The 15,206-nt window shown below is 36.9% G+C and overlaps 1 protein-coding gene across 1 annotated transcript; it reads left to right on the forward strand.

Annotated features, from left to right (window-relative positions):
* LOC134250493 (IgGFc-binding protein-like) lies at nucleotides 1-3,334 on the forward strand. The gene is made up of 7 exons (XM_062732860.1): nucleotides 1-42; nucleotides 188-238; nucleotides 964-2,237; nucleotides 2,433-2,526; nucleotides 2,680-2,730; nucleotides 2,831-3,028; nucleotides 3,129-3,334. The coding sequence occupies exons 1-7, from the start codon at nucleotides 33-35 to the stop codon at nucleotides 3,332-3,334; spliced, it is 1,884 nt and encodes a 627-aa protein (XP_062588844.1). The 5' UTR covers nucleotides 1-32.
* The last annotated feature ends 11,872 nt before the right edge of the window (nucleotides 3,335-15,206 follow it).

A 15,206-nucleotide genomic window follows, 5' to 3' on the forward strand; every position in this document is an offset into this window, starting at 1 on the left:
TTTTTGTGATATTCCAAACCCCGTTCATAACTATGGCAGGGGGTGAGCATATCATGTCAATTTAATCAATTAATTAATTTATTTATTTATTTGAAATTTCGAACAAAATATCCTTTTTCGTCGTTCACAATATTTTTTTTCTTTACAAAGACAAATTTATATGATAAGAGCATTTGATTTCTTGTAGGACGATGGATTGCAGTTTTGGTCATATGTGTTCTTGTTCAGGCCATTCATGGTGAGTATAAATCTTTTAAAAAAATGCTTATAAATTTCAAAGAGAAATTTAGAATTTTATTTCTATTAAAAAAAATATATTATCTTTTATTATTTTCCTGATCACAAATATTTTCGTCAATGTTTATCATAAAATTTGAATTAAAATCCTGATATCAAAAGCGATATAAAAAGTATTAATTAATGTCTAACTATAAGAGTAAATTGTTTATCTGGAAATTGAAGAGACTTGTATTTCAGAAATGATTACAGACATTTATTTGCACGCAAACTCTTCAACATTCATTTTTTTCATTTGAGTTTTTTTTGCATCATTTTAAAATTTCTTATTGGATTCTTAACCTTGAAAAATAGCTATTTTCTTTGACAAATTAATATTCTTTGTTGTTCGGTTTGAAATTTATTAAAAAGTCTAAATAGAATACAGTGCAGGAGAAGATAACTAATTGTACAAATAAATCAATAAAATATGAAGCCTAAAGCTTAAATTAATATATTTTATTCCATTGATATTTAAACTGTACTTCAAGAAATAAAAAAAAAATTAATATGTGATATTAATGCTCACTTTTAATTTCTATAATCTAACTATAACCAGACTTTCTAGATCCGCATCGTATACACTCTGCGAAGGGATTATTGGGCGCGAAGCTGATAGTAATATGACTGTACATTACGTATCTACTCTAGGTGAGATTTTTGATTTAATGGATTAATTAATTTTAGGAGGTGCTCCTAACAATAGAGGAAACGAGTTCATCATTGGTTTTATGGAAAACCAAGGGACTTCAATTCCTGTGGAGGTGTTCGTCACCACAATGCGTACTGTCACGGTTAATGTAAACGTAACAGCCCCTCGGTACGATTCTTCCATTAACGAACAGTTCAGCGTTAAGGCAGGGGAGGTAAAGCAGCTATTTTTTCCAGCAGCAATCCGACCAGTTGGCTGTCAGAAAAAACCCAACGCTATACATGTCAAGGCCGACGATGACGTCGTAATTTACGCCGTAAACAAAGAGAAGTATTCCAACGATGCCTACCTTGGCGTGCCCATCGATGTTTTGGGAAAGGAATACTATGCCGTGACATTTTACCCGCCCACTCAGCAGTGCGAGATGATGATTGTAGGTGTGGAAGATGGCACAACAGTAACAATCAGATTGCCTGCCAGCATGCAGCAGTCCGTATCTTGGAACGGCCAGACGTACGCCGCCGGGGACACTCTGACCGGAACAGTTGATCGTTTTGACACCTGGCAGTTGATATCTAAAGGAGATTTGACCGGAGCTTACATCACTTCCGACAAGAACGTGGGTATCATTAGCGGAAATAAAAAGACAAAAATTGGGAGTGGAGGCTCCTCCGATCATTTGTGCGAAATGATGGTACCAGTTGGCAGATGGGGTAAGAATTACATCTCCGTTCCAATTCCAGAGAGAACTGTAGGCGACAAATTCCGATTCATTGCCAGTGAAGCTAGTACAACAGTGACCATCTCTGGGGGACACACCGAGACCTTTACCCTGACCAACGCCGGTGACTTTGTAGAGAAGGATATCGCATCTGGGGCCTACTGCTCCATTAAGGCAGACAAAGCCATCATGGTGGTCCAGTTTGTTCTCAGTCAGCAGTTGAGCACAGAACCTTCCGATCCTGCCATGATGGTTCTTCCACCTATTGAACAGTATGCCGCTGACTACACTTTCACTACTCCTAAATACTCTCTTCCTCCTGCAACTTACGACAGTTTTTTCATGTTTGTCATCAAAGATGCTGACAAGGATGGTCTTAAGGTTGATGGAACACCCTTCTCCACTACATACAACACAGTGACACATAATGGAGTCGACTACGCTGCCGGCTATATCGCGGTCTCGGAAGGCACGCACACTGTTCGTCACGACTCTCCAATCAAAGTGTTCGGAGGTTATCTGTATGGAAAAGCCAAGTACGAAACTTACGCCTTCACAACTGGAACTCGACTTGCACCAATCAATGAAGTAGGGAACCTTACAAACTTATCAGTTGAATTTGATATATGCATATATATTTATATATTTTTAACTTAATGCTTTTTTAAACCAACATTCTTTATCAAACAAAAGTCAATAAATAAATAAATTTATGGATTTAGTTATTACCATGAAGTAGAAAATATTGAAATCTCTTTGACTACATAATTTCTTTTTACATAGCCATGTTCCCCGACAGCCTCTCAGATTGGCGATGGTATTGACAATGATTGTGATGGATTGATAGACGAGGAGGCCTGTTGGGATAGCAACAAAGGTAATACGCATTCTAAGTTTTAATATTTTTTATGTTTCTATAGAGAGAAGGGTAAATTTCTATTTATTTAACGTTTTTACGGAATTACCGGCGTTTGAACCCAACACTTAAAAGATCATCTTTGATTAAATAAAAACTTCCAATGTTTTGTAGATGATGATGGCGATTCAAGACAAGACGAGGACTGCGCAACCCCGCCACCAGGTGAGAGAACAAAAAACTCATGTATTCAATCTTGTCATGGATTAATCTGTACAAAATCTAGTGGAAATATCTATTTAACAATGCATGCTATTCATTACAGTTGACGGTATGTGGGCAGACTGGGCTCCTTGGAGCGCATGCTCAGTGACCTGCTTTTCTACAACTGGTGCTAACAACAATGGTTCTAAATCCCGAGAAAGAACTTGCACCGATCCTGCCCCAGCGTATGATGGAAAACAGTGCGTCGGTCAACCATCCGAAGTTCAGTCCTGCTCAATTACCACCATAAACTGTCCAGGTATAAACAAATAATTTATTTAGAAATATTTTCAAGTGTTTTCAATTTTTATCTCTGCAAGCGCAAACTGCTATACTAGGCACATTTTCACCTTGAACAGTTGATGGAGCATGGACCTCATGGGAGAGCTGGGGAACGTGCACCGTGACATGCGGCAGCGGCTCGCAGTCACGTGCACGCACCTGCACCAACCCATCCCCACAGTTCGGTGGAGCCGATTGCGCTGGAGACAACAGCGAATTCAAGCAAGGCTGCAACCCGTCAGTTTGCCCAACTGCAAGCGCCAACAATTACGTTCAGGTATGAAAGATAGTAAAATGATATACTTTAAAATAATAAATGAATCAGGGTATATACGTGCCACTTCCGAATATTGTCAAGCCAGCTTATTGCCAGTTTGGGGATGTTAGAGGGATGTACACCTTGTTTGTAGGTACATGGTATTAATGAAGATTATATCACATTGAAAATAACATTAACTAGTGCTAATTGTAACGGGGACCGTTACAGATGTTCCCCAAACGCTCCCCAACTCCTTTTTGGTGCCATATTCCCTGTAAGCTTCATTAAATAAGACAAACTCTGTGCATTTTGACTTGAACAACGTTTTCTCAGAAGGATACCAATTATTTTCAAATTTTAGCATTGCACCCGTGCGCATGTGAATGCATGTCCGTTATGATCATATCATCTTGCCTACACTATCTACATATTTTAATATACAATTTATTAAAGCATTCAGTCCAAAAGTATGAAAAATCACTTTCAAGTGTATTTTTCATTTCACTCGTTCCAAATGCACGCACGTCCGTGCACGTGCATAATGACCATACCTTCTTGTAGGAGTCCCTTACATCTATCTATATTCTAAATCCCATCCTGTTTGGTTGAAAAACAAGGGAGTTATAGCCATTTCAAGTTTAAGCCAATCAGATTGCAGCACACGTCCATGCGCGTGATTTAATGATTTTTTTTCTATATCATATTGTAGGATGTCCTAATGCATGACAATGTTTTAAATTTCAAAGCATTTCGTCAAAAAACAAAGTAGATATAGCCATTTAAAGTGTCAGCCAATCAGATTTCAGGACGCGGTCATGCGCATGCTTTCATGAAAATTCTTATATATCATGCTGTAGAACTTCATAATGAAGGTTTATGTTAAAAAAATTCAAAGGATTATGACAAGAAACAAAAAAGATATTGAGACTTTAGTTTCAGCCAATCAGAGCGAAGCACACGTGCATGCGCGTGCGATCTTGCTATTTTGACCATGTCATCTTGTGCATACTACTAATATATACTTATAAAATGAGTTTCAATGCATTTCATCAATAATTTTAATAGTTACGTCTGTATCAATTATATTGGACATTTCTCGTGTTGCACGTGCGAGCTCTTGCAAGCACATGTGCATGCACATGGTTTCATGAAAAATCTTATATTACAGGCTGTAGATCTCCCTAATGTATGACTAAGTTCAAAATTTCAAATGATTTTATCAAAAAACAAAAAAGATATTGAGACTTTAGTTTCAGCCAATCAGAGCGAAGCACACGTGCATGCGCGTGCGATCTTGCTATTTTGACCATGTCATCTTGTGCATACTACTAATATATCCTTACATTATAAGTTTCAAAACATTTCGTCACAAAATAGAGAAGTTACGGTTATATCCATTATATATTGGTCATTTTAAGTTTTGCACGTGCGCGCTCTTGCAAGCACGTGCGCGCAAAATGACCTTGATTCATCGCAAATCTACATATCATGCCTACTTACCCTAAAAAGGTTTCACCTAAGTCGGATGTGTAGTTTACAAGATCACTCGCGGACAAAATTTTCCCAGGAAGAAAAATAATAAGAATAAGAATAATAACTAGTGCTAATTGTAACGGGAACCGTTACAGATGTTCCCCAAACGCTCCCCAACTCCCTTTTAGTGCCATATTCCTGTAAGTTTCATTAAAATAGGCAGAATCTATGCATTTAAGACTTAAACAACATTGCATGAGCGTAATGACTATATCATCTTGTCTACACTATTTTACTCATTGCACGTGCACGCACGTGCATGATGACCATACCTTCTTGTAGGAGTCCATTATGCCTGTCTATGTTCTTAATCCCATCTTGTTTGGTTGAAACAAGGGATTTATAGCCATTTTAAAGTTTAAGCCGATCAGATTGCAGCGCACGTACATGCGCGTGTTTTCATGACAATTATTATATATCATATTGTAGGACATCTTAAAGTATGCCTATGTTTTAAATTTCAAAGCATTTTGTCAGAAAACAGAAAAGATATTGAGATTTTTGTTTCAGCCAATCAGAGCAAAGTGCACGTGCACGCACGTGCATGCATGTAAATGCTGACCATACCATATTGTAGGAGTCCTTTATGTCTATCTATGTTCTAAATCCCATCATGTTTGGTTGGAAACCAAGGGAGTTATAGTCATTTAAAGTTTCAGCCAATCAGATTGCAGCGCACGTGCATGCACGTGATTTCACGAAAATTTTTATATATCATATTGTAGGGAATCCTAATGTATGACTATGTTATAAATTTCAAAGCATTTCATCGAAAAACAAAAAAGATATTGAGGATTTTGTTTCAGCCAATCAGAGCAAAGCGCACGTGCATGCGCGTGAGTTCATGCAAATTTGACCATGTAATCATATCTATACATCTTATATATCCTTATATAATGAGTTTCAAAACATTTCATCAAAAAATATAGAAGTTACATCCATATTAAATATATCAGTCAATTCACTCATTTCACGCGCACGCACGTGCATGCGTATGCGCGCAAAATGACCTTCGTTCCGCACACCTACACTACACACCTATTAACCCTAAAAAGGTTTTAGCTCAGTTGGGTGAACAGTTTCTGAGAACACTCGCGGACAAAAAAAGTACGGGAGACGAAATAGGAAAAAAAAAAAAAAAAAATAATAATAATAATAAGAAACAGAGTAAAAACAATATGTTCCCAAACTCCGTTTGGGGAACATAATAACTAGTGCTAATTGTAACGGGGACCGTTACAGATGTTCCCCAAACGCTCCCCAACTCCCTTTTGGTGCCATACTCCCTGGAGGCTTTATTAAATAGGACAGACTCTATGCATTTAAGACTTTAACAACGTTTACCCAGAAGTGTACCAAGTTCATTCAAATTTAAGCATTGCACGCTTGCGCATGTGAATGCATGTGCGTAATGACCATATCATCTTGTCTACACAATCTATATATTTTGATATACTAAATATTAAAGTATTTAATCCAAAAGTATGAAAAAATACGCTCATTCAAGTGTATTTTTTATTTTACTCCTTTCACGTGCACGCACATGCATACATGAGCATGGTGACCATACCTTCTTGTAGAAGTCCATTACATCTATCTATGTTCTAAATCCCACCCCGTTTGGTTGTAAACCAAGGGAGTTATAGCTGTTTAAAGTTTAAGCCAATCAGATTGCAGCGCATGTACACGCACGTGCATGCATGTGCTTGTTGACCATACCTTCTTCTAGAAGTCCATTACATCTATCTATATTCTAAATCCCACCCCGTTTGGTTGTAAACAAAGGGAGTTATAGCTGTTTAAAGTTTCAGCCAATCAGATTGCAGCGCATGTACACGCACGTGCATGCATGTGCATGTGACCATACCTTCTTGTAGACGTCCATTATATCTATCTCTGTTCCAAATCCCACCTCGTTTGGTTGTAAACCAAGGGAGTTAGAGCTATTTAAAGTTTCAGCCAATCAGATTGCAGCGCACGTGCATGCACGTGTTTTTATGATAATTGCTATATATCATGTTGTAGGACATCCTAATGCATGGCTATGTTCAAAATTTCAAAGGATTTTGTCAAAAAGCAAGAAAGATATTGAGACTTAAGTTTCAGCCAATCAGAGCGAAGCGCACGTGCATGCGCGTGAGATCTTGCTATTTTGATCATGTGATATTGTCTATGCTACTAATATATCCTTACATATTGAGTTTTAAAGCATTTCATCAAAAATGTAAAAAGTTAAGCCTATATCAATTAAATCGGTCATTTCACGTGTTGCACGTGCACGCTCTTGCAAGCACGTGCGCGCAAAATGACCTTTGTTCCGCAAATCTACATAACATGTCTACTGACCCTAAAACAATTCACCTAAATCGGATGTGTAGTTTACAAGATCATTCGCGGACAAAATTTTCCCGAGAAGAAAAATAATAATAATAATAAGCAACAGAGTAAAAACAATATGTTCCCCAACTTCGTTTGGGGAACATAATAATAAGAAACAGAGTAAAAACAATATGTTCCCCAACTTCGTTTGGGGAACAGATAATGTGAAAACTTTTTGGTTAATACAAGAAAGACCCCCTTCTTCTTCTTATCTTCCCAACTAAAATATTTGAATGAAAGTCATCTTTCAATTTCTAATTCACATTTTTGTTTTAGTCTTGTATTTCTGGGTACTTCACCTGTCTGAACTCCAACGTCAAATGTATCGAGGAATCCAAGAAGTGCGACTGTAACCAGGATTGTTCCGACGGAAGTGACGAAATGGAGAGTTACGCAGGTTGTTCACAAGCTTCCATGGCGTATTGCGCAGCAGGCTTGCCTTCCGGCGCTAAAGGTATGTAGATTTCTAAAGAGATATACCAAAACACCTAAAATTCATGATTTATGAAAATCTAACAAAAACCAACCCCTTTGTCAGCATCATTATTTCTTTTCTTTCATATATTGTTCAAGTGAAAGTTCGCCGTAAAGTTTTGGTCAAATAGTACAAGAAAGAAGCCATTAAATCATAATTTTAGTTCAAAGTACCGATATAACATAATTTGGATAACCTGGCAATGAAAACTCCGTAATGTATATGTTTTCTTTTTCCAGGAGTTGTTCTCAACATCGCTGTTCTTCTTGTCTCTGTTTTCTCAGCCGTGGTATCTTTCTTCCACCATTAACCAAAATTCTGGAAACGCCCACGATGAAATAGACAATCTGAGATAAATATTTGATTGTACATGTACTATAGTTACTAAGATTTGTCATATTAAGCTGGTATCTGATTTCGTGATTTTTTTTGCAAGATTTTGTTATTATTTTTAATAATTTCCAAACCAGCTGATTGTACTGCACTTCGTTCAAAATCTTGTTCATAAAACTGAAAGTTTTAATAGATACACCACGAAAAATTCATAACCTACAAAAGCTAAAATTCTTCTTGACAAAAACATTTATTTTCTTCTTATCATAAATGCCTATTGACTATTCTTTGTATGGCTGAAAATGCTCAAGGCATTTTTTGCTGCCATACTATTTATTTTTTTTCAAACAATATTTGCAAAATTTTAATTTAATTTACATGCATGAACATGTAGAATAGTATGTAAACTGTTTTTATTAATTTATGAAACTCATTGTGCCAACTGTGCTTGTGTTAACGTTGTTATGTTTAATTTAATGTTTTTGTTTCATCTACAGTTATTTTTATTCTAGTTTTAATAAACTTTATCATTTCATCTCATTGAATGTTGTTGTTTGCTTCGAAGGGTGAGTCACAAAACGAAACTATTAGTATGTCAACTCAGTTGACTGAAAGACGACTGAAATTTTCGAAAAGGCGGGACGACAGAGTCCTGAAATAACTCGGCCACTTCTCTAGATCTTTCAGTGAACATTAAATTGAAATTATATCGCTGTTTTTTCTAGATCCTTGAGAACGTGCATTTACAAGCAATCTCCACCCATCATCCTAAAACATCAAATGCTTAAAAAAACATTTTCATTGAATGTGTCGACGATCGTATCATACAGACAAAAAATATGACGCTTTTTATAAGCTGCTTGTCTTAGGAAAACAAAGTTAGAACTGACTATGTACTGTAAAATGGACAACCTTTTTTTCATTCTGATAAGAAATCCTCAACATACGTCACTGTTTGTCTGTCGGTGCTTTTATTCTATTTTACTTGCCTTTTAAAACCCAGAAAGGCTACTGACAAGTAAGCAGATACTACAAACTTACCTATCAACAATTTCTCCTAAAGCATAATGTAAATTCTATATTCATTATAAAAAATATGTTCGAAAATGCAACAAATACTTATCTTTTGGTTGTTTTATTAATGCTATCTCCTTTTGATCTGCCTTTTCGTATACCCATTTCGCCAACCTTGATGATCTTAGGAACTGATCTTTGGAAGTCCGTGTATTGCCCTAATAATAACGTTTTGTATTATTTATAGGATTTGTGAAAGAATGCAGACAGTTCGTTATCTTCGAAAGGTTGCCATTTCCTGTTTTTATGTAGAATTATATTATGCATTAAAATTCACGCAAGTATTTAAGGAAACCCATTACACCCACATTTTATTTAAGATATCATTACCTTACCACTTACATGTATAATGTACCGGGTATATGTCAAATATCCAGTCAGAGGTCATGACATCATTAGTATTTTTAGTGATATTTTAAACAAGGATTATTGTTCAAGCACTAATAGATTGCTTGTATGTTGTTGTATGTCCCGTTAGAAAATCTTCACTCCTATTGAGACATCACCGTATACAAGTAAAAGGCTTCACGTTTAGACCTTTACTCGATATTCAGGGCCATTGAGCGATGACAGACCTTATCGAGAGATGGTCCTAAGTTTTTAAGGTCTCATTCGAAAGACCCGCGACTTTCATTTCAAAGTGTCGAGTGCTTGGCACAGGAGCATTTGTTACTAGTACCTATTTTTAATCAATTTTCATTAGTCATGGTCGATGCCCCCCCCCCCCAACGATTACATTTGTTAAAAACACTACTACCCGCTGAATAATGAAGCCACGCCCTCCAGCGTAGCAACAGTCAACATTGCTTGACGACGGGTGGTATTCCAAAAAATAGCGCCTGCGCAGAATTTATGCGCGCACGGTTCACTGTTATATGTATTTGTATAAAACATTCAGTATAATATAATAAATATTGCATGTAGTTGAGTGTAACCTCGGTTGACAATGGTTTTCTTGGGGTGAAATTTTCAATGTTACACTCAACTACATGCAATATTTATATAATATATATAGTGCTTCAACGCTCAATGTCGGTTTAAATAGGTCTCACTGAAGGCTTCTTTGTCAAACAGTAGATTCGAACCTGCGACATAAGGAGTCATTACTCCTCGACTTTTGTGCAAAACGCCCTTACCACTGCGACACTCGAGCAGTTCGTTAAATCGGATCACACACATGTACAGTACTGTAATCAGGCACGGGAGCCAGGAGAGAATCTAGGAGTTGCATCAACTTTCGAAAGAGAGGAGTCGCCCGCATAGCGCATTGGTTAGAGTGTCGGCTCTAGAGTCGCGAAGTAAGGAGTCAATCCTTACGTCGCGGGTTCGAATCCTTGCTGTGGGGTGTGGAGACCGGTCTTTCGGACGAGACCGTATAAACCGTGGGCCCGTGTCGCAGTAAGTGCTGGTACGAAAAAGATCCCTCACTGCTCAATGGCTCCTGAGTTCCGAGTACAGGACAAAATTTGTAGTTCTCCACCGGCAAATGGTGGCGTCTCCATATCAGTGAAGAATTCTTAAGAGGGACATTAAACAACATACAATCAATCAATTAATCAATTCGAGAGAGAGTGGTTTTTGAAACAAAACACAAAAGAAATTGGTTCCATTATGTCGGGTTCTGATGCATTTCAATCAGGTCAAAACGAAACAAGAGCACCACAAAGTGAAAGTGGAACTCTGCCTGCAAGGAGCATAGATTACATGTACATGTATCTATAAATAGAGATAGCATTTGATATCAATCTCGATATATCCATTTCAACTTCAAACATCATTTTTCAAATACTTTGATGGACTGAAATCACATCCCGAATGATTCCGATGGTCTTGACTAGTCTCTACAATGTAAGTTATTTTTTGGAAGATTTCTGAACCCCAGAATACCTATATACGATTTATGTTTACGAAGGATATATGATATGTATTAAAATTCATTAAGTAGTATTTTTCCATACATATTTTGTGCATTCACGTTCACTGATTTTTTTTTAAAGTTAAATGTTCGAATTTGAAAGCAGAGTTTATGCAATCATGAAAAATTCAACTCTTATGAGTATATTCTAAATTTTGGACAGAATAGGAAAGAAGTCGAACAAATTGTCATAATTATCCAATGTATAGGAAATTCGGCCAATCAGGGTACAGATATCAAATCTGGTTTACATGCGGGACAAATCTCAAATGCAATAAGTGTTGTTTACATGCTTACTCGGTTGTTCACCTATCAAGAAGACCAATGAGTCTTGTGTATCTAGTAATGTAAGAACAAGTTACTAATTGCTCCATCAGATCTAACCTTGTATTAAATATCCTTAATATAAAGGAACTGGTCTCTAACGTTTTTTAAGAGATTCTAGAAAACATCATTAACTAAATAAAGCATTTGGTCCATTGCTCTTTTTTGATTTTACATAATATGCACCTTAGTTTCTTGCCTAGAATTCCAAAAATATTGTCCTTAAAATTGTTCCAACCTCAAAGTGCATACGTGTATAATAATAAACGTTTCTCTGCCAGGAAGTTGAAATAAGAGTGAAAATTTTACTACAACTTGGTTATCGAAACACAATTGGCTTACAAAAATCTCAAAAGAAAAGACACTTAGATTACTATCAAAACGTAATTTACACCCATTTACCTATATCTAATGCATGTACATGTTAAAAAAAACGAAAAACAACAAAATGGCGACCCCAACACCCACGGAGTAGTGTTTTCTAATGAAGGCGTTAATTAATCATTGTAACTGATTGTCGATGCAGGTGTTTAATTTGTGTTATGAAGGACTGGTATACGTGAGTTGCTAAGTTTGTTAGAATGGTGTCACGACTATTTGCGAGTCGACATTTTTCTGAAAGTCATCATCTGTGACTTCCTGTTTTCTTTAACTGGAGGTAAAAAAAACATGTACTCTGTTTTTGTTTCCTTTTGTTTATAAGTAAAACAAAATCTTAAATTATTTTACCACTGGGATAAAAACAATCTCAGATTCAACAGAGATATCTACAGTATGCTACCTACTGTCATATGTTTTGAAACGCATCAGTCACGTGACACATTAATTCAGTGAAACACGTGACTCAAGGTAGCTTTTCTCTATGATTTCTTCTCGCTATCTTTATGACATACCTTATCAGGAGCATGCGCTTTGAATTCTTCCTGTACATGTATTATCCATCATAAAGAAAACAAAATCCCCAACCTGCATTGGAAGATTAAAGATATATACCATGACGTAGTTCCTCTGTTGTCAAACAGGGGAACAAATTTCTTTGAGTTTAATGATGAAAACAGAGAATCAAAAGATGGAAAGATGGGTGAAGATTTCTGTTAGATATTAAACCATGACAATCTGATTGCCTAAATAAGGGGGATAGTCCGAAATATCTTACGTTATCCAGGCTTATTTACGATTTTGATATTTTACGTGCCAGGAAACTGGCACGTAAAATATCAAAATCGTAAAAAAGGGAAAGCGTAAGATATTTCGGACAAATGAGGGGAATGAATTCCTGAAAAATCTTATTGATCAATTTTTGGGAATGAATCATATATAAGAGATAGAGGGAATTTATTCAGGAAGATAAGATCAGCACCGAACAAAAGGAGAAGTTGAAAGCCACAAGAGTAGATTAGGTAAGACCTGGACTACTGCAACACTGAGCCAACCATAGTTTGACTAAAGAAATACAAAAAAAAATTATTGAGTGGCAGAATTCTAACCAATGACATTTAAAAGTGAGAGAGAAAAGAAATTTCCAAGAAGACTGATCAAAGTGACTGCAACAACTGGCGTGAAATGATCCTGTTGACAATAATAACCAACGCGATCCGCGAGTGATTCTCAACCGGAAAGATGTCAGAAGTCTTAGAAGGGAACGAAACTCAGGAAGATGATCTGGAAGGGAAATAACAGAACAACTATTTAATTTTGATCAAGCAAACAAATGGAGGGCATGACTTTACACGTATTTCCCTTATGTGGATGAGGATTTTGACTCAGTTCACTGGAAGAATATGAATCATAATCCGATTTGTATAGGATTCCAATCATCAAGTCATCAGTTTCTATATACGGACCGCGATGATGTAATGTTGAGTCTTGTCCATGTTCTACTTCTTCTTGTAACAGAATGAGTGAAGAAAACAACTTACCTGGTCCTGTTCGTGCCAGCTGGAACATACGGCTGCAATATAGCCCATCCACCCAACCCAATGTCGTTTTTCTTACTTCCACTTTTCTCCACGACAATCCTATTTGTTTCGGGTTGCTAACAGCTGTTCCTCGCCATGTTATCTGTGGTCTGCTCCTATATATTTTGCTTCGGCTGTACAAAAGATGCTTCGCTGATGATATTATGATAATCTTTTCCAAGAATGAGACCGATCACGTTCCATTTTTCTCTCGCAATTTCCTACATAATCAACGTCTTCTGTCCTGACAAACCTCCGAGGTCGCTGTTGCATAGTGCATTTGGTCCATTGGAATTGATCTACAACACTTTCACCTTCCTTGTACTTTTTATCGAGTTTTCAGCGTACATCCTGATCCATAAAGTTATACTGATTTTACATTTTTACTGAGTTGCCCAAGTGGCACATTCGTTAGAGCTCAGGGAGTTAGCAGTTGATCCTTTCGTCGTGAATTCTCTCTGAAAGTTAGCAGTTGACCTCTTTCAGTAGGTGATCATGAATTCAAATCCTACCAGGGAACGTGAAGACCGGTCCTTCAGATGAGATCGTAAAACCTGAGGCCCTGTGTCGTAGTAGATGATGGCACAAAAAGACGTCGTGAATACAAATCCTACTAGGGAACGTGGAGACCGGTCCTTCAGATGAGACCGTATAATCCGAGGCCCTGTATAGCAGTAAGTGATGGCACAAGAAGACGTCGTGAATTCAAATCCTACTAGGGAACATGTGTCGCAATAGGTGCTTGCACAAAAAGTTCCTTCACTGCTAAATGGTTTTGAATACCGAGTGTAAACTCAATTTGCATTCCTCTTCAAGCAATTGATGGCGTCTCAATATGTGTGAAAATTTCTCGACAGGAAAGTTAATTAAACGAAAGGAAACGTTATTATTGATGATCCTAAGCTTTGTCCTAATGAAAATAAAGGAAGACTTAATTTTTTTCAGATGGCTGACTCATCACGGTCTTCATTGATTCTTATCTGCCTAATACTTTCTAATGTTTCAATACTACACAGGTATTGAAGGTGTCTACATCTTCCTAACGTTCTCCGTGTACTTGTACAAAGCTTTTGTAGATTGTTCCTCATTCTTTTTGTTGAAGTTGATGACAAACAACAGCCGTGGTAGAAAAAAGAGGAGAAAAGCGTGACTTGGCATTATGACTAGAAGACTTATTGTGCAGAAAACGTTACTTCTGTATACCATTGGAGTTTCAAATTCGCAAATGTTAAGTCCTATACCGTGCTAGCTCTAGGATCATGAAACACAATTGAATCAAGCTTTTAATCGGTTCTACAATGTTTGTAATAGATGATTCAATCTTTAACTTTGCAGATAGCAACATTTTCGAGGAATCGTGATGCAAAAAATAAAAATTATATTTGGATTGGTTGACTTCTACAACATTCAAGTACAACACAAAGTTGTCGACTTAAGCTTAGATATTTTATGATCCCGGTGTCAAAACATTAATAATAGAAGTTTTCAGAACAGAAAATACTCGAGGCGGATTATGCTTGTAATCGAGATGCCATCACAAACAACCAGATTTTGCAAGTGTCAAGTACATGTAGATTGATGGATTAAATGGTGATTACGTCCCTTTCGACATTTTTTTTTAATCAAATAGGGACCGGTGATTGGCTTATCATTTTGAAATATACTTGGCACTACTTGTAGTGAAGGATGTTTATTGGCCAAAGCCTTCCTACGACGGGGCTTCGTTTTTTTTAAAAGATCTAAAATGAAAGATTCGAAAATTTTCTTTTAGAAGTGTTAGGCGCTTAGCAGAGGAAGCAGTTGCTACTTAGTTTTTATCGTCTAGTTCAAACGCGACCGGGATTTGAACCAACGACCTCTCGGTCTTGGAGCGAATGCTCCTCCTGCAGACCTACCCTTTCAACC

The sequence above is a fragment of the Saccostrea cucullata genome, unplaced genomic scaffold, assembly GCF_032062105.1.
Source record: "Saccostrea cucullata isolate Sc308-1 unplaced genomic scaffold, CSIRO_AGI_Scuc_v1 ctg57, whole genome shotgun sequence".
Taxonomy (NCBI): domain Eukaryota; kingdom Metazoa; phylum Mollusca; class Bivalvia; order Ostreida; family Ostreidae; genus Saccostrea; species Saccostrea cuccullata.